Source organism: Phoca vitulina, unplaced genomic scaffold (assembly GCF_004348235.1).
Source record: "Phoca vitulina isolate PV1807 unplaced genomic scaffold, GSC_HSeal_1.0 scaffold45, whole genome shotgun sequence".
NCBI classification, from domain to species: domain Eukaryota; kingdom Metazoa; phylum Chordata; class Mammalia; order Carnivora; family Phocidae; genus Phoca; species Phoca vitulina.
Window position 1 is genome coordinate 122,636 of NW_022589748.1, and position 24,311 is coordinate 146,946.

The 24,311-nt window shown below is 43.7% G+C and overlaps 2 protein-coding genes across 3 annotated transcripts in view; one reads left to right on the forward strand and one right to left on the reverse strand.

The window, feature by feature from the left end:
* The first annotated feature begins 50 nt into the window (after window positions 1-50).
* Window positions 51-24,311, forward strand: part of AZGP1 (alpha-2-glycoprotein 1, zinc-binding) — a 66,873-nt gene continuing 42,612 nt past the window's right edge. The window contains exon 1 of the transcript XR_004302556.1: window positions 51-175. The gene's annotated coding sequence lies outside the window, so the exon portion shown is untranslated. The remainder of the gene's footprint in view (window positions 176-24,311) is intronic.
* GJC3 (gap junction protein gamma 3) lies at window positions 3,339-10,886 on the reverse strand. Of its 2 annotated transcripts, none has more exons than XM_032430817.1 (3): window positions 10,811-10,886; window positions 4,691-5,469; window positions 3,339-4,406 (listed from the first exon to the last, which is right to left on the reverse strand). In XM_032430817.1, the coding sequence occupies exons 2-3, from the start codon at window positions 5,466-5,468 to the stop codon at window positions 4,399-4,401; spliced, it is 786 nt and encodes a 261-aa protein (XP_032286708.1). In that variant the 5' UTR covers window position 5,469; window positions 10,811-10,886; the 3' UTR covers window positions 3,339-4,398. The 2 variants fall into 2 exon arrangements, with proteins under 2 accessions (XP_032286708.1, XP_032286709.1); XM_032430818.1 differs by having other exon boundaries at window positions 4,691-5,472; window positions 10,811-10,842.

Here is a 24,311-nt window from a genome sequence, read left to right on the forward strand (position 1 = left end):
CCCGGGCCTGGCCGCGGGGCACGATGGGACGTGGGCTGCCCCTCGGGCCGACAATAGAGATGCGGAACTTGCTCCGGAACGCCTAGAGAGGACGCGAGGAGCCCTCGCGTGCAGCCGCTGGAGGAGCAAAGCGGGGAGGCGCTAACGAGTCTGGCTTGTCCTTCACGCGGAGGAGGTGAGGTCCGCGTTCGCTCGCAGCTCGGGGCGACTTATGTTCTGGCGTCCTCGGCGAGCTGCCACCCGGGCGGGCGTTCTGGGCGTGCTGCAGCCCCAGGGCCTGGAGGGCCACGAGGACCAGAGGGATCTGTGCAGCAGGGCCAAAGTGGGTGCCAAAGAAGGCGCTGGGCCCGTTAAGCTCGCTCTCCCTGAAGTCCGTTCTTTTCATTCAGCCTTCGTTCTCGGTCTCCAACCCCAAGGGCTAGTTGAGTTCTTGGAAAGGCTGGATTTTCTCCTGCCCCCGCGAAGCCCACATATTCTCCTTGTGTTGGAGGAGTCGGGTGAATTGAAGAGCCAGTATTCAGAGGCGAGCAGGAAAAGGGAGTGGTTAGCCCGCACGAGCTAGTGGGGGGATGGCTGTCCACCCTGCCACCTTGATTTCCCTCTCTTTCTTTCCAAGCACAGGAGACAAACACCAGGTAAAAGACGCTCATTCTTAGAGCATGGGACACACTCACCCAGCGCAGATAGGGCTTTCTAACAATTAAGTCAGGGTAAAGAATCTAGGGTTAGATGATCTTACCCGGATAGGAGACTTCCCACCCGTGTCTTAGGTGGTTCAGCTCGCGGGAGGTCTGTGGGTATGGGATGCTCCAAGCCAGCTTGGGATGATCTAAGATGCTAGAAAGGAGCAGATCCTGGAGCTGCAGCCGCAGCTGCTGGAGCAGTTCCCGACCCTCCTACCTGAAGAGGTCCAGACCAGAGTGCCAGAACAAAGCCTGGGAGTGGAGCTGTAACTGTCAGAAGGAGGACATTATGAATAATCTGATGGGACCAGAGAGTGCGTGGAAAGGAAATCAATTTTTTTAAGTGGGAGTGGTTAAGATTCGGAAGGGTGGATACATCCTTTTTCGGTACCCAACTTGAACAGCAACCATTTTGCTATCTCAAGAAACATCGATTGAGACTTTCAACAAACAGTATGCTTGCCTATTTCAGGGAATTGTCTGTTTCCCTTCATTGGGTTTTTTATTTTATTCTTCTCACTCTATTCCTTTTCTTACGAATGAAAATTTTAAATTCTTCTTGTGCCCCAATATCAGATACTGCCTTTCCTATAATATGCTCAGTAAGTAGTTACTGAATGTCCGATTAAATGACTTGAAAAGGGGGTTCCTGTGATCTCTGTGTTGGGGTTTTTGACAGAAGTCCGACAGAATATCTACTTTTTTAGATGTTTATACAACTAACAAATGCATTTTCTTTGAAAATTGGAATGCTGTATTGAGAAGGAATCTGAGTCTTAATATGGACCAAGCAGGAAGAAGTGCTCTCCTCAGTTACTGATTTTTGCCATGAATGTGATGTAAGCGTGTATGTGTCTATATGTCTGCCTATGTATTGAGTGGCAAACATAAGGTCCCATGACACCTTAAGGTCCTTACGGCTTCTATCCTGCCATACTCCTGAGATGAACTTCCTTCTTTACTGAAAATATCGAGGACTGCTAAGTCACAATTTTATTCATATGGAATTTCAAGAGACCCCAAATAGCTGAACAACCTTGAGAAAGAAGAACAAAGTCAGAGGATTCACACTTCCCAATTTCAAACCTTATTACAAAGCTACAGCAATCAAAACATGTGGTACTGGGATAGGGATAAACATATAGATCAATGGAATAGAATTGAGAGTCCAGAAATAGTGCTATACATTGACAAGCAATGGATATGCAACAAGGATGCCGAAAATCATTATATGGAAGAAAAATGGGCTTTTCAGCAAATGGTGTTGGGACTAGATATCCACATGCAAAAGAATGAAGTTGAACCCTTATACCATATATAAAAATTAATTCAAAATCAATCAGACCTAAATGTAAAGCTGAAACTGTAAAACTCCTGGAAGGAAACTTAGGTGTCAATCTTCACTGCCGTGGATTAGGTATCCATTTCTTAAATATAACACCAAACTCACAAGCAGCAAAAGAAAAACTGATTAATTGAATTTCCTCAAAATTAAAAACTTGTGCATCAAAGGACATGATCAGTGAAGTGAAAGACAACCCACTGAATGGGTGAAAATATTTGGAAATCTTATATTGGATAAGGACCTAGTATCCAGAATATGTAAAGAACTCAACAACAGAGGTACAAACAACCCAATTAAAAAATGGGCAAAGGATCTGAGTAGACATTTCTCCAAAGAAAATGTACTAATAGCCAATAAGCACATAAAAAGATACTCAACATCATTAGGGAAATGTGAATCATTCCATAATGAGATACCACTTCACACCCCTAGGATGGCTACAATTTAAAAAAAAAAAAAGGAAGAGAAGAAAGAAGGAAGGGAGGAAGGAAAGAAAAGAAAAGAAGGAAGGGAGGAAGGAGATAACCAAGTGTTGGCGAGGATGTGGATACATTTGGAACCCATTTATACATTGCTGCTGGGAATGTAAATAGTACAGCTTCTGTGGAAAACAGTTAAAAAAGAGTTAGCATATGCCCCAGCAATTCCACTCCTAGGTATTTACCCAAGAGAGTTGAAGACATATATCCACACAAAAACTAGTACATGAGTGTTCATAGCACCATTATTCATAATAGCCAACAAGTAGAAACAGTTCAAATGTCCATCAACTGAAAAATGGACCAAAATGTGTAGTAAGCCATACAATGAAATCATTAAACCATAAACAGGAATGAAGTACTGATACGTGCTACAACATAGATAGACTTCAAAAACATGCTAAGTGAAAGAAGTCAGTCGCAAAGACCACATATTGTATGATTGATTCCATTTGTATGAAAGGTCCAGAATAGAAAAATCTATAAAAGAGAAATATATATATGTAGAGAGAGAGAGAAAGTATATCAGTGGCTCCTTATGTTTGGAGGGGGGCATGGAGGTTTGGGGGTAAAAACTAAGTGTTGGGTTTCTTTTTGAGTTGATGAAAATGTCCTAAAATTGTATTAATAAATGCACAACTCTGTGATTATACTAAAAGCCGTTGAATTGTATGCTTTCAGTGGGTGAATTATGTGATATGTGAACTCTAGCTCAATAAAGCTGTTTAAAAAGGATTATCAAGAGGGAATTCCGAATGATGACATTTCCTTTTTTTTCCATTCTTGGTCACTTGGCTGGACTCTGGTTACAGTAGATGAGAGATTCTTTATAAAAACACTTGCGTAGCAGAAAGAAAAATTATTAATTTTCTAGTTGTTGATCCCTTGGGGGACCAAATGTCTTCCCTTAGGAGTGAGCCTTCCTGACTTACCCTGGTATAATTTGGGATTCAGAAGGAGAAAACAAAACCAGGTAGTTGCTCTTTGTTGAGAATTTGAGGGCAAGGAAGAACTGAGGGGGGAAGATGTTTCTGCAGGAAGGTGGGGGGCTGGAATACCCTCAGGCAGATGGGACGGAGAGACTCAGAAAAGAGAAGCTTGATATTTAGCTTTAAATTACCTGCCGAATCATACTGTGATGTAATCATACTCCCTTCCTGTTACCCCTGAATCAGCAGCAAAACTCTCCTGTCTTTTCTGGGTGGAAACGAGGGGTATGGGTTTAAAAAGTAGGAATTTGGCCCTTCGTGTGAGTTGCTGCTGGGCTGGAGACAAGGGGACAGCTGCTGTGCACCAAGTGGAAAACAAGAATTGAGCAGAAGTTGGAGCTAGCGGTGGCCCCAGGTCCATAAGCCTCCGAGCTGCCAGTAATCGGCCTACAGGATGTGGCTGGGTGTTTGACTAAACCAAATCTGAATGTTAAAGGACACTGGGTTATAGACGCATGGAGGGCCAGTCTGAATATGACAAACACCGCGGGGCTGGGGACATCCAGAGGTTACGGGACTTTGAAGCTGGGGGGAGCAGAGACCGTGGAACCACAGAGGAGAGGTAAGTAGAGTCACCGTGGCAGGAAGATTGTATTCAGCAACAGGAATGCCAACAGCAGCAGCATTTATTGCGCAGGACAGGGGAAAGCACAGTTTTACGGAGGCTTCTGCCGGCCGACTCTGGAACCAAGCCCGTGAAAATGGTGCCTCTGATACCAGGAGATTCTGGAGGGAAGGCACGAGTAGGAGTTCTCCCGGGAAATGCCTCAGGCAGCGTGGCCCGCCATGGCCCTGGGAGATGCTTCAACAGCCTCTAATCTGTCACGGAAGTAAATCCCCACTCAGGATGCGCGGAAGAAGATCCAGTCATAGGGTTCCCTTCAGAGGTGAGGCAGGTGGCTTCATAACTCTGCAAAGTAGAGAATCAAGCGGGAGCTGAGACTTTCTAAGTAGGAAGAGGCCTAAGTGGAAAGGCAGGAGGTACTGACTGAGCGCCCTGGTCCTGGTTCACTGGAAGGAATCGTCAAAGTCGTGGGGATGGGGGTTGGGGGGGGTCTGGGAGCAGGGGTCAGAAGACATCTGCCTAGAACCTGGTTTTCTGTTTTGTAACACGCGGGAGGGACCTGCCGTGGGAGAGCATGAGGACAGAGACATCAGAAGCACGAAGAAGGAGGGACATTAGTGCCTTCTCACCTGCTTCTCGGAACTGCTCTTTGGCTTCCACCGCTGGGAAGCTATCAGTCAGTTCCTTGTGTTTTTTGGTGCTCTCTGCAGCTGGGGAGTAGTTAGAAGGAGGAGATTTGTGCTTCCAGGTCCTCCACCATCTCACCAGGCCCAGGAGTACAAGCTCCAAAAGAGTAAACAAGAGACAGAGCGCACTGACCCCAAACATGGTCTTCAGGAAGATGGTCTTCTCAGAAGGGCGGGACAGATAACAGGTTATACTACCGAGGCAAGGCTCCCGACGACATGCAAAGGAGCTAGGCATCTTGAAGCCATACAGATGGTACTGCACCCCCAAGGCGGCCCCCTCAAGGACCAGCCGCACCCCCAGCTGTGCCACATAGGCCCAGAGCAGCCTGGGGCTCCCCAGCCCTGAGCCGTCTCTGCTCTTCTCCCCTTGGTGGAGCAGAGTCTCCTCCTTCACCTTTCCTGATTCTTCCCGATGCCAGATCAGATGATACAGAGTAAAACCCATGTAGAGGGCGCTGGGCACAGCCACCAAGATGACCTGGAAGGCCCAGAAGCGCAGGGGGGAGAAGGGATGGAAGGTATCGTAGCAGGCGGCCTTGCAGCCCGCCTGCTGAGTGTGACACACGAATTCACTCTGCTCATCGCCGTAGATCCCGGTCCCACTGGCAGCCAGCAGCACGAGGCGGAATCCCAGGAGCACGGGGAGCAGGAGGTGTCCCACGACGGTGGAATGCCTGCTCTCTTCAGCCAACAGCTGCCTCACGAACCTGCCGCACATCCTGCTAGGGAGCAGAGGACAGGCATGAGGGTGGGTGTGTTGCTCCCTGTCCTTCGGGAGGAGGGCAAGGCCACCCCTTCACTGTGAATCCAAGGATGGATAAAGCAAACCTTCTTGCTCCTCTCCAGGGTTCTGGTTGATTTATTACCAAGACTGATGGCTCCTAATTCTAGGTAACAGAGTCATCTCTGTAAATTAGTGAGTGGATGTGGGAATGGCTCTCTGTTCTGCCCCGTTCTGTACCGTGTGGTAGAAGACCAGGCCCTGTGTCTCTCTCTTTCCCTCCCTCCCTCTGTCCCTTTCCCAAAGGCTAGTCAGAGTCCAGAGCCCTCTGAAAACGGTTTCTTCCCCAGTTGATGGCCGCCAGGCCTGGGGCTCCCCCCAGGGGCACCTGGACACAATCAGGGCTGACCCTGGGGGAAACATGCATTCTCGTGCCCTCTGCTTTCCTCTGGCGCCAACCCTCAGCTGCTCACAGGTGTGAGGGTCTGGCCTCCGCTCCCAGTGCGGTGGTAAGATTGAGATGTGGTTAGGGTAGGGGGCTTGCTGTGGATCAAGTGAACAGAGTGTCAAGGCCCTCTTGAGTCTGGTGTTCTTCAGGCCCAACCAGCTTTGGAAAAGGAGAACATTTTAAAGAAAACCCAGCAGAATCTACTAAGTGAATGTAATGAGGTGTGGGGCCAAAGCCAGAGCTGACTGGATAAAAATTCGAAATTCCACCCTGCTTTGTACATTGTTCCTTGGGCTCATCTCTCCCGCGTGGCGAGAGGTCACCATGGTCAGGAGCAGACTTCAGAAATCCCTTACTCCCCCGGACAGAAGAGCATCCTGCTGCAAGCCCGTGCACCATCTTTATCTTTGTCACAACACGGAGCCCTCCTCAATGCCCAGCCGCTGTGTCTCACCATCCCTGTTCAGCCCAAACTTTATTCCACAGGGAAAATAGAGACTCTTTGGCGGGGAACCAGGTGGCCCCCCTCTTGTGCGGCTCCCTTCTGTCGTAGAGAGGTAGCTCTGCACTTGCCCAAGGCCACTGTCCCTCCCAGACCTGCGTCCTTGAGCCCCTCCAGTTGCATCAAGGACTTACCACCCTTGTTTCCTCTCTGCTTAGGCGTCGCCCTTTCCTTCTTTTTTTTTTTTAGATTTTATTTATTCATTAGTCAGAGAGACAGAGAGAGCACAAGCAGGAGGAGAAGCAGGCAGAGGGAGAAGCAGGCTCCCCACTGAGCGAGGAGCCCATTTCGGGACTCGATCCCCGGACCTGGGATCATGGCCTGAGCCAAAGGCAGACGCTTAACCGACGGAGCCACCCAGGTATCCTGAGGCGTCTCCCTTTCAACTCTGGTAATAATAATCTGGATTTCTAACTTTATGACATGGCAGCAAATGGGACATGCCTATCTTGCCTCATATCAGCAAGGCAAGACGCACAAGGCCATTCAGATGGGCACTCATGTTATAAACTGCAGTTGACCCTTGAACAGCATGGGGGTTAGGGGCGCTTACCCCTCCACAGTCAAAACTCCACATTTAACTTTTGGCTCCTCCCCAAAACTTAACTACTTATGCCTTCCATTGAGCAAAAGCCTTACCAACAACATAAATAATCAATTCACACATGTTTTGTATGTCATGGGTACTATATACTGCATTCTTACAGGAAAAGTTAGCTACAGAAAAGAAAATGTTACTCAGAAAATCATAAGGAACAGAAAATGCGTTCACAGTAGTGTATGTATATTGGAAAAAAATAAAAACCATGTATAGGCAGGAGGGTAGGGACGGGGGCAGCTGCAGCCCCTGGCCTCGCCCCAGGACAGTGACATTCCACGGCATGGTGGCCTCAGCTCAACAGAGGCAACTGCCAAGTGGCTCCTCAGGCAGGAACAGCCGCCCCATCTGCCTGGCGGTGCGCCACCAGCCAGTGGCCATCAGCAGATGCAGCCACTCGTGAAGGTGCCCGCCTCCAAGAAGCGGCCTTGAGGAGGGATCTGTGCCCGGCAGGGAGGAGCCCAAGGCCCACAGCTGCCCTGGCGCAGTCCCAAAACCCAGGTGTCCGACCTGACCAACAGCACACGGGACCATCTGCAGCCCTGCCTGTCCCAGGGCCCCTGGGGGCTGCCAACGTCCTCGGCAGTCCTCCCTGGGGAACTCGGCAGCAGGCTCAACTCCTGCCCCAGTAGCCTTCCATTCGATCCCGTGAAGATGGGATGGGCAGTTGTAAATAAATGCCTTGTGGCGCTTGCTGTCAACTCCTTTAAAAAAAAAAAAAAAATCCCCTGGGGCACCTGGCTGGTTAGGTCCGTGGAGCATGCTACTCTTGATCTCAGCATCATGAGTTTGAGCCCCATATTGGGCGTAGAGATTACTTAAAAAAAAAAAAAAAATGGACCAGCAGGGCTCAAATCCATGTTGTTCAAGGGTCACCTATGTAGATAAGAACAAGCCAGTATGCCAGAACTTGGGCAGAGAACCATGTCACAATCCACCAACTGTGAGAAACTATATTTGCGGCCAGTAGCAATCAGAGTTTGAACCTCTTCTACCTGCCTCTCAGGCCCTATGTTTCTACCTCCATCATAGACTATGAAGAATCAGAAGTATATCAGGCCACTGAAAATTCTTCTCCATAAAATTGGGTTAAAATTTTTAGAAGAAATCTATTTTCAGTCCTTAGAAAGAGGCAAAATTGGCCTCATGATTAAAGATGGCAGATTGAAGATAGAGGTCAATCCCCTCTCATTCCCGAGACTCCTCGAAAACGAGAGTAGATGGATCTTTAAGTGTTTAAACCCACTACAAATGGAGGAGAAAGATTACCAGTAGCACAATGAAAACCCACTTTGAAGGCAAATCAGATTGTGTACTGGCCAGCACACTGGGTGATTCCAGAATTCAGAGGAAGAAAACAAATCATTGAAAATAAGAAAAGGTAGGGGTGCCTGGGGGGCTTAGCCGTTAAGCATCCCCTTCGGCTCAGGCCATGATCCCAGGGTTCTGGGATCGAGCCCCACATCGGGCTCCCTGCTCAGCGGGAAGCCTGCTTCTCCCTCTCCCACTCCCCCTGCTTGTGTTCCCTCTCTCACTGTGTCTCTCTCTGTCAAATAAATAAATAAAATCTTTAAAAAAAAAAAAAAAGGAAAAAATAAGAAAAGGTAAATAGATAAGGGAAATCTGTTTCCTAATTTGAAAAATCATGACCACAATAAAGCAAAATCACTAGCTTATTTATTGGATGAGAAAACACTTGGTGACGTGCCTGGAAAAAAGAGCAGTTTCTCCATAAATGTTTAACTGAGTTTTGTTTGGAGAGATCCTGAGTTCCAGAGGACCAGAAGGAAGGTCAGCTTCCAGTGTTGGCCCTGGGTCTCAGCCTTGGCACCAGTCATATCTGGGGCCTGATCATTTTGTTGGGGTGAGATGTTTAATAGCATTCCTGTCCTCGGTCCACTGGATGCCCGTAGCACACTTCTCCCCTCCAACCCCTAGATGTCTCCAGACACTGCTAAATGTCCCCTGGGGTCAGACTCCCCCCTGGTTGAGAACCACCGCCTTAGGAGGACAATGGCCCATCACCACTCCAGCTCTGTAAAGCAAGACATCTGTACTGGAGCATCTCAGAGGGTTTTTATTTGATGGGACATGATGATCGGCCCTTTTCCAGGCTGCTTGCACAGCCTCCCTCCACAAACCCTGTCTGTGAGGAAGCCTGCAGCCCCTCCCTGCCTGATGAGTCTGTGGGGTCCTTGCACTTAGGAGAGGCAGCCCCGGGCTCTGGGGGCTTCTGCCCTGGTCCTCCTGGAGCGTTGCCAGCCTAAAGACTAATTTGGTAAATTCTCAAGTCTGGCTCTCAGCCTCAACCTCATTTCAAAGTGCAGGCCCAGCACGCTCTAAACGCGTTTCCAGCACATTCCCAGTAGGCCTGGGATTTAACACAGCAGGCTTGGCGTATTCCAATGTTGGGAATTTGAGTAATTCCTTTTTTTTTTTTAAGGTTTTATTTATTTGAGAGAGAGAGCACAAGCAGGGGGAGGCAGAGGGGCAGAGGGAGAGGAAGAAGCAGGCCCCCTGCTGAGCAGGGAGTCCAACTTGGGGCTCGATCCCAGGACCCTGGGATCATGACCTGAGCCACCCAGGCACCCCGGGAATTTGAATAATTCCTGGAGGCCCTATCTCTGGTTCTTCTCTCTCTCCTGTGCCCACCCCAGACCTGTAGCCAGGCACCTAACGTCCTCTGAGAGACTCTAGGAACTGAACTGGGGTCTCCAGAGCTCACCAGAGAGCTTTAGAGATTTGGGAGGGAGAGAGAGGAAAAAGCAGGACAAAAGGACTTGGTTTGGAGCTCCCATATCTAATGCTGAGCACCCATCTGATCCTCTGCCCTGTAGCTGTTACCACCAAAACAACACAAATTCCAGGACCTCCTGTAAGGTTCACACAAAATCATGCTCCATCTCCCAAAATCTTCAGACCAAAGGCAATTTCTTAAAAACAAAAACAAAAACAGGGCCTAAATACAGGCCTTCCTCCTCCCTCATCCCCTGCTTTCTTGGGAGCCTGTGGTCTCCCCCATCTGTTTCAGCCATCCCCAGCGCTCTTGTTTCATTCTCTGAGACCCACATCCACCTCCCACAAGCATATCTGCAGCTTTGCCCACGGGGCCAGAGCCCCCAAGCTCGAGTCGGACCAGGCTAGCTGAGGGCCCAGCATTGTTTTCAAAGCTCAGCTCAAGGGACACCACTCTGTTTCTAGGAGTGGAGAAATAGTTTGAAAATAAATCTTTGGGGAAGGAGATGGCAGGATCTGAACCCTGTCGAGATTTTAGTTGATGAAGCAATACCCGTGAGCTCAAGATTTGGGGGAGGGTAGAAAGCCCAGAGTGTGAGGGGATTTTCAAATATGTAAATAGATTTTTTTTTTTAATTCCATCATGATTTTGCTAAGAATTTTTCTAAGCATCTCTATTCTTTGGGAGAAAAATTTCAGGATTCCATTGGTGTCAGAAGCCCTCTCAGCCAAGTACCGCATGAGGAAGGGATGTCCCCCGAGGGCCGTGCTGGACCTGGCTCGCTGCTCCCGTGTCACCCCATCTGGCCTGGAAAACGTTCTAGATTCTTTTACCCAAAATGTGATCCCTGGATGCACTGGCATCACCAGGAATGCAGAATCCCAGGCAGCATCCCAGGCTTAACAAATCAAATCTGAATTGTAATAATACCCCCCAGGTCCCTGGCATATGCATTTGAGTTAGAGAAACCCAGTCTAGCACCCAGGCAGCCCCCATTACCCCCATTACCCCCAGGGCCCTGCGCCAGCCCAGCTGCTCTCTGCCCAGCACTCACCTGGCAGCACCGAGCGGGAGCACCAACACCGGGGAAAGAGGCAGGGCAGAGTCCTCAGGCTGGAGCCAGCAGGGTCCCAGCTCTCCCCCAGGCCCTGCCTCCCGCCACCACCCACATCCCCCCCTCCCCTCTTCATTCCTGGCAGCCTTAGTGAAGGGTACGAGAAGGGCAGCTGGAGGAGAGGGCAGCCCTGCTAGTAAAGAATGGGCTCTGGAGAATAACCTTCTGTTGTTGGGGGTGAGGGGGACCTCTTCTAAGTGCACTGAAACAGAGATTTTGGAAATCATCTGAAAGGAGAACAATGGCATCAGCATGTTGGGGGGTGAGGGGCAGTGCTCATAGGCAACAACAGAATTTCTATAGGTTTAAATCTCTATGAAGCCCCCCCACTCTCCTGGGCAAAGTACCCAAAACATAAGTTTACCCACAAAAGAACGTGCGTGTGTGTGTGTGTTTGTGTGTGTTCTTGGCTGGGAGAAATAGCACAGGCTTCCCCGCAGCGTGACGGGCATCTGCTCCATGTTCCTCAGCAACTCAGGGAGCCCAGCCGCTCTCCACCAGGCCCAGCGACAACTGTGACACCTGCCTGCACCCATTCCTGTCCCCATTGCTAGAGCCAGGAGCCCCTCCAGAGGAAGGAAGGGGCAAGGCTGGGTCCGCAGGTGGTGGGTGAGAGAGTAACCCTTGACCAGAGCCAACCCTGCACTCTTCAAGGAAGAGAGTTGGAGGGCCCCTCAGTTCCAAATGCTGCCCCTGTGGGCCTTTGGGGCATCGTTCCACCATCTTCTAGCATTTAACATTGTTATGGTGAAGTTTAAGTCCAATTTGGTAGTCTTCATATTTTAAGTGATTTGATCTTGACAGTTTGCCAGATGGATTTTTTTTAACCCTTGGGGCTCGTTCACTGCTCCAAGGGATTCCATTAAGTAAGACATAAGTTGGCACCGGCTCTCCTTGGCATGTTCACATCTGGTCCACAGGATATATCTATGCGTCCTTAGGGCCAAAAAACTCTGGGCATGCAGGCCAGTTCCAATGCAGCCACATCTCCTTCCATTCATTTGCCGGAGAGCCTATCTCTTGCCTTTTTGATTTTTCACGCAGGAGTCAGTAAACATGTTTGAGTCCCCCTCTCAAGGCTTGACATGCAGAGGTGGCACCCTCACCCCTTGCCCTTGAGGAGAACTAACAGCATATCTCTTTCCAAAGATATCCTCTCTCTAATTTCCAACAACTCTGATGTGAGCACAGGGCTTGAGAATGACATGACCGTTATTTATTTATTTGTTTATTTATTTGGGGTTCTTTTTCCCCTTGAAATATTTCATCTCAGACTAGCGAATCACTTCAGAATGTCATACGTGTTGTATTTTCTAAAACACTTGAAATGCCAAGTTTTCCAACTTAAATCCTGTTACACTAACATTTATTCAGTACTTAAGTAAATGATGAATATTCTAAGTGCTAGATGGCTACTAATTTACTTATCCCCCATGACAACCTCATGATGTAAGTCTATTATCATCCTCTTTTACAGAGGAAAGAGGTGAAGAACAGAGAGGTTATGTAATTTATTCAAGGTTGACCAGCTAGTGAGTGGGAGAAGTTGGGATTTGAATAGGCAGTGTGGTTGCAGACGGCAAACCCTTAAACGCTACAGTATGGCTACCTTCCCCATTATCCAAATCAGCACCTTTGAAAGAGCTTCTGATTGTAAACCCATTGTAATTTCATACCCTCGTGAAAATTAACATCCTTTGCTTACATGTTCTACACCTCAATGACTAACTTCACCATCCACCCTGATCCCAGCCAAAAACTTGGGCATCATCACTGACAACCTCTCCTTCATGGACCAACATCTTCTCAACTGACCAGTGGTACTAATTCTGAATTAAGAAGGTGGTTTACTTCAAGAGTGAATTACTGCAACATCATCCTATGTTCCCACTCCTAGATTTGTCCCCCTCTAATTCATTCTGTGCATTGCAAACAGAATACTTAACTCAATTCTTAGACGTACCAACATTTACCAGTTTCTTTGCTCAGTGTTGCTTCTTGAATCCCATACCTTCCATTTGGGTTCATTTTTCCTCTTCTTTTTTTAAACCATCTTAATCATTTTAAGTGTGCAGTTTAGTAGTGTTAAGTGTACTCACATTGTTGTGCAACAGATCCCTGGAACTCTTTCATCTTGCAAAACTGAAACCTTGTAACCATTTCTCCCTCCCCTCAGCCCCTGTCCACATTATTTTACCTTCTGTTACCGCGAATTCCACTGCTTTAGATACCTCATGTCTAAATGCAGCATTTGTCTTTTTGTGACTGGCTTAGTTTAATGCCTTCAGGGATCATCCAAATTGTAGTTATCCCGTAGAACTTTATTACTTTTTAAGGTCAACTAATAGTCATTGTATATGTATATATGTATATATGTATATACCAAATTCTGTTCATTCATTCATCCACTGATGGACATCTGGATTGATTTCACCTCTTGGTGATTGTGAATAGTACTGCTGTGAACATGGGTGTGCCAGGTTTTCTTATTCTGGAAACACAACCTTCTGTAATTTTTCTACCTGGGAACTGTCGGGGGTAAACTCTTTTCATCCTCTTTGGTCTTAAAGTGCTTTCATTTTCTCCTCAATCTTGAATTGTTATTTAGTTGGCTAGAGAATTCTTGATTGGTGGTTATTTTCTTTCAGAACTTTAAAGATATTATTTAACTGCCTTCTCCTATCTAGTGGGCTTTATAAGTCTTTTCTGTAAAATGCCTACAGTAGGGGCGCCTGGGTGGCTCAGTCGTTAAGCGTCTGCCTTCGGCTCAGGCCATGATTCCAGGGTTCTGGGATCGAGCCCCACATCGGGCTCCCTGCTCGGCGGGAAGCCTGCTTCTCCCTCTCCCACCCCTGCTGCTTGTGTTCCTTCTCTCGCTGTGTCTCTCTCTGTCAAATAAATAAATAAAATCTTTAAAAAAATAAAATAAAATAAAATAAAATAAAATGCCTACAGTAGACCACATAATGCCTCCCATGATATCCACATCGTAATCCCCAGAACCTGTGAATGTTGCCTTATGTTGGAAATGGGACTCTGCAGATGTGATGAGTTAAGGATCCTGAGATGAGGACACTCGGTTGTCTGAGTGGGCCTGATGACATCACAGGGTCCTTATAAGAAGGAGGCAGAAGGTCAAAGGGTACACAGTAGAAGATGTGAGGACAGAGGCAAGAGTCTGGAGTGATATTTGGAAGAGGCCACGAGCCAAAGAATGCAAATGGATGGGAAGGGCAAGAAAACCACTTCTCCCTGAAGCTTTCACAAGAAATGCAGCCAAAACCTTGATTTTAGACTTCCGACCTCCAGAACCGTAAGAGAATATATTTGTGTTGTTGTAAGCCACTAAGTCTGTGGTAATTTGTTATAGCGGTGATCGGAAACCAGTACAATGGCTATTCTTCACTTTTGCCCACATTTGTATTGGGTTGCTTTTCTTCTTCTTAAGGATTTGTAGGAGGCTTTTCTGTTTTGTATATGTTATTTTTTGGTCAGTTATATATTTTGCAAATATCTTATCCCAGGTAGTGATTTGATTTTTCACTCTTGTCATGGAGGCTTTCGATAACAAATGTTCTTCACGCAGTCAAATCTTCCAGTTCTTTTCTTAAATAATGTGTCCTTTTTGTCTTAAGATATTCTTCCCTATCCAGACATGATAGTTTTGAGGTGTAGAATTTTTATCATTCAGCTTTAATTTTTTTATTTTCCATCATTTCATCTCGATTGCATAAAATGTTTAAAAGTACATTTTTAAATTTCTAAATGTATGGGACTTTTCTGCTTATCTTCTTTACATTAATTGCATCATGGTCTGAAAGAACATAATTTCTGTAATTCCAGCCCTTTAATTTTGTTATTCTGTGGTCTAACATGCTCCGTTTTTTTAAATACTCCATATTTACGCTTGAAAATAATGCTTACCTTTGATTACTGAGTACAGTGTCCTCTGTAAGATCATTAGACTAGTCTTGTATTTTGCTCTATGTCTATACTATCCAGTATGGTAACCATAAGCCACATGGGGCTATTAAGCATCTGAAATGTGGCTGGGACAATTGAAGAAATCAATTTTTAAATTTATCTAAGTATAATTAATTTTTATTTAAATTTAAAAACTGAAACCCCATAAAATATTTTTCTGTTAAATACAACTTTGGGGTTTTTTTAAAGATTTATTTATTTATTTTAGAGAGAGAGAGAGAGCAAGGGGAGGGGCAGAGGGAGAGAGAAATCTCAAGCAGACTCCCCACTGAGCAGAGCCTGATGCGGGGCTCAATCTCACTAACCCAAAGGTATAACCCAAGCCACAATCAAGAATCAGACATCTAACTGACTGAGCCACCCAGGCGTCCTGACAACTTTGTTCTTTCAGTAGAACAACATTGCCTTTAACCATGCATTGCGAAAGATATTATTGTTACATTTTAATGTAAGTATCAAGCTCAAGCATGTGCATTGTTCCTGGTAATTCACCTAAACCTATTACTGATCTGGTTAATGCCAGTAGATTGATTCAGTTCAATGATTTAATTTCCTACTTACCAATGTAACATTACAATGCATTTATTAAATATTTTATGCAGACGGCATAAGTTACAGTGATACCTATGTAAATTACAGTGGTAATTAATTGAAGTACTTTTTTATTTTAATTATAACATAATTAAATTATTTTACTAGTTTAAAAAAAATTAAATAGGGAGATGCCTGACTGGCTCAGTCAATGGAGCATGATCTTGGGGTTGTGAGTTTGAGCCCCATGTTGGGCGTAGGGATTACCTAAAAATAAAATCAATCAATGAAAATAGGGATAAATTTTTAAATTTAAAATGAAGGCACACTACTGATACAGAAACAAGTGGAGATAAAGAACATAGCTAGCACTGTACTTAAATATAGGGAACCAACTGATGTTTACCAGAGCGGGGTATGGGGGAAACAGGTGATGGGGATGAAGGAGTGCACTTGTCTGTGAGGATGGGCACCAAGTGTTGTATGGAAGTGTTGAATCACTATATTGTACACCTGCAACTAACATAACACTGTATGTTAATTAACTGGAATTTAAATAAAGCCAAAAAAAAAAGAGTAAAAAAAACTAGCATTGTGACCAGAAAAGAAAAGGAGAAAAAGAGACCGGAAAAAGGTATGTCTCAGTTTTACAATTATTGGCAGCTAGAATTCCCTGAGGTGAAGCAAAATTTAAAAGCTGTTTGTTCTAATAAAGAAATTAAGGTAATAGAGTTGACTATATTAAGAGACACTTTCAGCAAATAGTGAATTTGATAAGAAATTTCCTCATGGGCGGGCGCCTGGGTGGCTCCGTCGTTACGCGTCTGCCTTCGGCTCAGGTCATGATCCCAGGGTCCTGGGATCGAGTCCCACATCGGGCTCCCTGCTCGGCAAGAAGCCTGCTTCTCCCTCTCCCACTCCCTCTGCTTGTGTTCCTGCTCTCGCTATCTCTCTCTCTGTCAAATAAATAAATAAAATCTTTAAAAAAAAAAAAAAGAAAGAAAGAAATTTCCTCATGGGGAGCCTGGGTAGCACAGTTGGCTAAGCATCTGACTCTTAGTTTCAGCCCAGGTCATGATCTCAGGGTTGTGAGTTCAAACCCCACATTGGGTGTGGAGCCTACCTTAAAAAAAAAAAAAATGTAAAATAGCCAGAGATGAATCTATGTTGAAATTTTAACTTTTTGGGGGTGACTGAGTGGTTAAGCATTTGCCTTCAGCTTAGGTTGTGATCCCAGGGTCCTGGGATTGGGATTGAGCCCTGTGTCCGGGTTCCTTGCTCAGCAGGGAGCCTGCTTCTCCCTCTCCCTCTGCCTGCTGCCCCCCCCTGCTTGTGCTCTCTCTCTGTCAAATAAATAAATAAAATCTTTAAAAAGAAAAAAAAGAAATTTGAACTTTCTGAAACACAAATCAATAATAATGGTTTTAAACATTATATGTATATGCTTGATACATATAAATATATACAAAATTTTAACTCCAGGAGAGTTAACATGTAGTTTTAGTTTCAGGTGTATAATATAGTGATTTGACAGTTCTATGCATTATTCAGTGCTCGTTATGATAAGGATTTTACACATTTTTCTAACATTGAATCAGTATGTACACTAATCAGATCAATAGCTACTTACCACATAACTAAACTATGTTATTTTGCTCTGCAAAATATACTACATCTGACCCAGTGGTTAAAATTGGGGCTCCTACTTGGTTAATTCTTCAGTGGTCCACCATCATCTGCCATTATCCGTTCTGTTATCCATTATCTAGGGCCCAGACTAGTGAATTCAGTGGGAATATGATCGAGACCACCCCCATGCATTTCGTAATTATTTGAAGATGCCACTGATTTCTGCTGTTTCTCCAATGTAACATTGTTTTCCATTTACTATCTTGCCCTAGTGTGAGTTTGTGGGGAAGAGGGTCCATTTGGCCTTTGCGACACACATTTGACCCTTGAACGATGCAAGGCTTAGGAACATTGACCCCTGTGCAGTTGAAAATCCATGTACAACTTTTGACTCTCCAAAAACTTAACCACTAATAGAACTGCAAGAGATCACTTTTTATTGCAATACGCAGTTTACTGGAGAGAGGAACTGCTCACTGGGAGATGATTAGCATCCGATGTTTTAAGCAGATGCCTCAGTACCGACAGGAAGTGGTTATGAAATCATGTACTACAATTAATTTTATGCAGTTAGGATTTAATATTGCATCTTTACATTTGTTTACATTTCTCTCGACTGCAAATAGCACCATGTACAGTCCGTAAGTGTGAGCATAAGTTTTGATAAATTTTAACTTTTTTTTTTTTTTTTAAAGATTTTATTTTTATTTATTTGACAGAGAGAGACAGTGAGAGAGGGGACACAAGCAGGGGGAGTGGGAGAGGGAGAAGCAGGCTTCCCACGGAGCAGGGAGCCCGATGCGGGGCTCGATCCCAGGACCCTGGGATCATGACCTGAGCCGAAGGCAGACGCTTAACGACTGAGCCACCCAGGCGCCCCGATAAATTTTAACTTTTTAAAATAAGATTTGTGGGGACACCTAGCTGGCTCACTAGGTGGAGTGTGTGACTCTTGATCTCAGGGTTGTGAACTCAAGCCCCATGTTGGGTGCAGAGATTACTTAAATATAAAATCTTTTAAAAAATAATAAAATAGGGCACCTGGGTGGCTCAGTTGGTTAAGCGACTGCCTTCGCCTCAGGTCATGATCCTGGAGTCCCAGGATCGAGTCCCGCATCAGGCTCCCTGCTCAGCAGGGAGTCTGCTTCTCCCTCTGACCCTCCTCCTCTCATGTGCTCTCTCTCTCTCTCTCATTCTCTCTCTCAAATAAATAAAATCTTTAAAAAATAATAATAAAAAAATAAAATAGATTCATGATTTTTATGGTAGTAATTGATAAAATAGATTGTATCTACATATGACATGCCTTTTACTTATTTTTTTCAATATTTCTAGGCTACATGGTTCATCTGTGACTTTTTTCAAATTGTTGCAAATCTCCCAAAAATTTTTCCAATATATTTTTTAAAAATCTTCATATGAGACTAAAGAGCATCCTACTAAAGGACGAATGGGTCAACCAGGAAATTAAAGAAGAATTGAAAAAATTCATGGAAACAAATGAAAATGAAAACACAAGTGTTCAAAACTTTTGGGATGCAACAAAGGCAGTCCTAAGGAGGAAGTATATAGCAATACAAGCCTTTCTCAAGAAAAAAGAAAGGTCTCAAATACACAACCTAACCTTACACCTAAAGGAGCTGGAGAAAGAAAAGCAAATAAAGCCTAAACCCAACAGGAGAAGAGAATTGATGAAGATTAAAGCAGAGATCAATGAAATAGAAACTGAAAGAACAGTAGAACAGATCAACGAAACTAGGAACTGGTTCTTTGAAAGAATAAGATTAATAAACCCCTGGCCAGACTTATCAAAAAGAAAAAAGAAAGGAGCCAAATAAATAAAATCATGAATGGAAGAGGACAGATCACAACCAACTCCAAAGAAATACAAACAATTACAAAAACATATTATGAGCAACTATATGCCAACAAATTAGACAATCTGGAAGAAATAGATGCATTCCTAGAAAAGTATAAATTACCAAAACTGAAACAGGAAGAAATAGAAAACCTGAACAGACCCATAACCAGTAAGGAAATTGAAGCAATAATCAAAAATTTCCCAACAAACAAGAGTCCAGGACCGGATGGCTTCCCAGGGTAATTCCACCAAACATTTAAAGAAATTAATACCTCTTCTTCTGAAGCTGTTTCAAAAAATAGAAATGGAAGGAAAACTTCCAAACTCTTTCTATGAGGCCAGCATTACCTCAATCCCAAAACCAGGCAAAGACCCCACCAAAAAGGAGAACTACAGACCAATATCCCTGATGAATATGGATGTAAAAATCCTCACCAAGATACTAGCCAATAGGATCCAACAGTACATTAAAAGGATTATTCACCATGACCAAGAGGGATTTATTCCTGGGCTGCAAGGGTGGTTCAACATCCACAAGTCAATCAGTGTGATTCAATTAATTAATGTGAATCAATTAATAAAAGAAAGGACAAGAACCATATAATCCTCTCAACAGATGCAGAAAAAGCATTTGACAAAGTACAGCATTCTTTCTTGATTAAACTCTTCACGGGGTAGGGATAGAGGGAACATACCTCAACATCATAAAAGCCATATATAAAAAGCCCACAGCAAATATCATTCTCAATGAGGAAAAACTGAAGGCTTTTCTCCTAAGGTCGGGAACACGGCAGGGATGTCCACTATCACCACTGTTGTTCAACATAGTACTAGAAATCCTAGCCTCCGCAATCAGACAACAAAAAGAAATAAAAGGCATCTGAATTGGCAAAGAAGAAGTCAAACTCTCACTCTGCAGATGACATAATACTCTATGTGGACAACCCAAAAGACTCCACCCCCAAATTGCTAAAACTCATACAGGAATTCAGCAATATGGCAGGATATAAAATCAATGCCAAGAAATCAGTTGCATTTCTATGCACTAACAATGAGAGAGAAGAGAGAGAAATTAAGGAGTCGATCCCATTTACAATTGCACCAAAACCTATAAGATACCTAGGAATAAACCTAATCAAAGAGGCAAAGGATCTGCACTCAGAAAACTATAGAACACTCATGAAAGAAATTAAGGAAGACACAAAGAAATGGAAAAACGTTCCATGCTCATGGATTGGAAGAACAAATACTGTTAAAATGTCTATGCTACCTAGAGCAATCTGTACATTCAATGCAGTCCCTATCAAAATACCATCAACTTTTTTCACAGAGCTGGAACAAATAATCCTAAATTTGTATGGAACCAGAAAAGACCCTGAATAGCCAAAGGAATGTTGGAAAAGAAAACCAAAGCTGGTGGTATCACAATGCCAGACTTCAAGCTGTATTACAAAGCTATAATCAACAAGACAGTATGGTACTGGCACAAAAACAGACACATAGATCAATAGAACAGAATAGAGAACCGAGAAATGGACCCTCAACTCTGTGGTCAACTAATCTTCAACAAAGCAGGAAAGAATGTCCAATGGGAAAAATGACAGTGTCTTCAACAAATGGTGTTGGAAAATTGGGCAGCCACATGCAGAAGAATAAAACTGGACTATTTCCTTACACCACACACAAAAATAGACTCAAAATGGATGAAAGACCTACATGTGAGACAGGAATCCATCAAAATCCTAGGGGAGAACAGGCAGCAACCTCTGTGACCTTGGCCAGAGCAACTTCTCACTAGACGCATCTCCAAAAGCAAGGGAAACAAAGGCAAACATGAACTATTGGGACTTCATCAAGATGATCACAGAGGATCATAGGGAAAGAGAGGAACAAATAAAACAAGACGAAATCAGAGAAGGAGACAAACTGTAAGAGACTCTTAATCATAGAGGCAAAGAAATGGAAAAACATTCCATTTCTGTGGGGGGATAGGGTAACTGGGTGATAGACATTAAAGAAGGCAGGTGATGTAATGAGCACTGGGTATTATATAAGATTGATGAATTGCTGACCTCCACCTCTGAAACTAATAATACATTGTGTGTTAATTAATTGAATTTAAATTTTAAAAAATAAAAAATATTGCAATTAAAGAAAGAAAAGAAAAAATCTTCATATAAGTGGACCCGCGCAGTTCAAACCCAAACAACATAGCCTTGAAGGCTCAACTGTAATAGTATTACTCCATTGGTCAAGGAATCTATGTTGGATTTAGCCACATGCTAAGCTTATCCATTCTAATTATACATTCTGGAACATGGGAAATGACTACCAGATGGGTTTGTAGAGCAGTGACTGTAAGATGTACTGGGAGAGAAAACTGGACCAGGGCTCCACTTATTGCCAAATTTCCATATGCATTATGATGGAGTGTCCTCAGCTTGTCAGTGTCAAGTCAGATCATGTATCCAACTGTCCTTTCAGTATTCCCCTTCCCTGTTGTGTGGCTTCTTTGAGTAAATGGCTGTAGGTTACTATGGGGAAGAACTCAGGGAATCCCTACTACATACACCTGACATTGTATTGCAGACTCCTTCCACATGGAGATCCAACTGCATCTTCATTCGGTAGGCTCTCAGTCTGACTTACTTAAAACTGGCAGTGCTCAGAACTCACTTGGCTCAGATACCTGTTGAGAGCTTATGGATTGGCATTAAGGTGGCTTTTCTTGATCTCTTTTGATTGTATTTATTATACCACACCCAAAAGTAGGCTGTCCATCTACCTTTTTAATAACAGCTTTATTGAGATATGATTCACATGCCATAAAATCCACCCTTTAAGTCTACAGTTCAGTGGGGGGAGTATATTCAAAGTGTTGTGCATCACCACTATGTAATCTTAGAAAATTTCATCACACCAAAAAGAAACCCTGTACCCACTGATAGTAACTCCCTATCTCCTCTCCCTTACCCCCATCCAAAGGCAACCACTAACCTACTTTCCCTCTCTATAGATTTTCCTATTCTAGGCTTTACAACATGAATGGAATTATATGTGGCCTTTTGTGATTAGCCCTTTTCACTTAGGATAATGTTTTCAAGGTTCAACCAGGGTGTAGTATGTATCGGGACTTCATTCCTTTTTCTTGCTAAATAATATTCTATTGCATGGATATACCATTTTTATTTATTCATTCATCAGTTAGTGGACATTTTGGTTGTGCCCCTTTCTGGATAATACCACTGTGAATATTTGTGTACAAGCTTTTGTGTGAGCATATGTCTTCATTTATAGAAAATCGATGTTTAACTTTTTGAAGAATTGCCAGATTGTTTTCCAAAGTGGTGGCAACATTTTATATTCCCAATGACAATGTAGATGGTTCCATTTTCTCCATATACTTGCCAGCACTTTTTTTCCCCAAGTGTTGGGGTCTAATTGACATATAATAGTGTACAACTTTAAGGTATACAATGTGATGATTTAATACACATACATATTACAGAATGTTTACTGCAATAAGATTAGCCAACACATCCTTTACCTCACAATTAATAATTACCATTTTTGTTGTTGATTTATGGCAAGAACATTAAAGTTCTCCTCACAGCAACTTTCAAGTATACAATACAATATTGTTAACTATAGTCACTTACTCATCATATAACTGATGGTACCCTTTGACCAACATCTCCCCATGTCCCTCACCCCTCAGCCCCTGGCAGCCACCATTCTACTCTCTGTTTCTATGAGTTCAATGTTTTTAGATTCCACATATATGTGAAAGCATGCAATATTTGTCTTTTTCTGTCTGGCTCATTTCACTGAGCATAATGCCCTCAAAGTCCATCCATGTCGTCACAAACAGCAGGATGTCCTTCCTTTTTATGGCTGAATAATATTTCAGTGTGTGTGTGTGTGTGTCACATCTTCTTTATTCGTTCCTCCATAGATGGACATTTAAGTTGTTTCCACACTGTGGCTATTGTAAATAATGCTGCAGTGAACATGGGAGTTCAGATATCTCTTTGAGATCCTGATTTCATTTTCTTTGGATATATACCCGATGTGGAATTGCTAAATAATAATGTACTTCTGTTTTTCATTTTTTTGAGAAACCACCATACTCTTTTCCATAGTGGCTGTACCAATTTAAATTCCCACCAACAGTGCACCAGGGTTCTCTTTCTCTGCATCTAAACCAACATTTATTATCTCTTGTCTTTTTCATAACAGCCATCCTAACAGGTGCGAGGTGATATCTCACTGTGGTTTTTATGAGCATTTCGCTGATGATTAGTAATGTTGAGCACCTTTTGGTATATTTGTTGACCATTTGTATATCTTCTCTGGAAAAAAAGTCTATTCAAGTCCTCTGCACATTGTAAAGTTTTTTTTTTTTTTTAAGTAATCTCTACACCCAACATAGGCTTTAACTCATAACCCTGAGATCAAGAGTCACACACTCTTCTGACTGAGCCAGCCAGGTGCCTCCCTCTGCACATTTTTTTTTTTTTTTAAAGATTTTATTTATTTATTTGAGAGAGAGAGAATGAGAGAGAGAGCACATGAGAGGGGGGAGGGTCAGAGGGAGGAGCAGACTCCCTGCAGAGCAGGGAGCCCGATGCGGGACTCGATCCCGGGACTCCAGGATCATGACCTGAGCCGAAGGCAGTCGCTTAACCAACTGAGCCACCCAGGCGCCCTCCCTCTGCACATTTTTAAGTTGGATTGTTTGGGGGCTATTTTTGCTAGTAAGTTATATGAGTTGCTTATATATTTTGGATATTAACCCATTATTAGAGTTTGCAAATATTTTCTCCCATTCCATAGGTTACGTTTTCATTTTGCTGATTGTTTCTTTTGCTGTGCAGACCCTTTTACTTTGATGTTCCCACTTACTTGTTTTGCTTTTGTTGCTTGTGCTTTTGGTGTCACATCCAAAAAATCGTCGCCAAGATAAATGTCAAGGAGATTTTTCCCTATGTTTTCTCCTGGGAGTTCTATAATTTCAGGTCTTATGTTTAGGTCCTTAATTCATTTTCAGTTAATTTTTATGGGCAGTGTAGTAAGATAGAGGTCCAGTTTCATTCTTTTGCAAGTGCATATTCAGTTTTTCCAACACCATTTATTAAAGAGACTATCCTTTCCTCATTGAGTATGCTTGGTTTTCTTGTCAAATATTAGTTGGCGAGGGCGCCTGGGTGGCTCAGTTGGTTGGGCGGCTGCCTTCGGCTCAGGTCATGATCCTGGAGTCCCAGGATCGAGTCCCGCATCGGGCTCCCTGCTTGGCGGGGAGTCTGCTTCTCCCTCTGACCCTCCTCCCTCTCATGCTCTCTGTCTCTCATTCTCTCTCAAATAAATAAATAAAATCTTTAAAAAAAAAAAAAAATATTAGTTGGCGATATATGCATGGGTTTATTCCTGGACTCT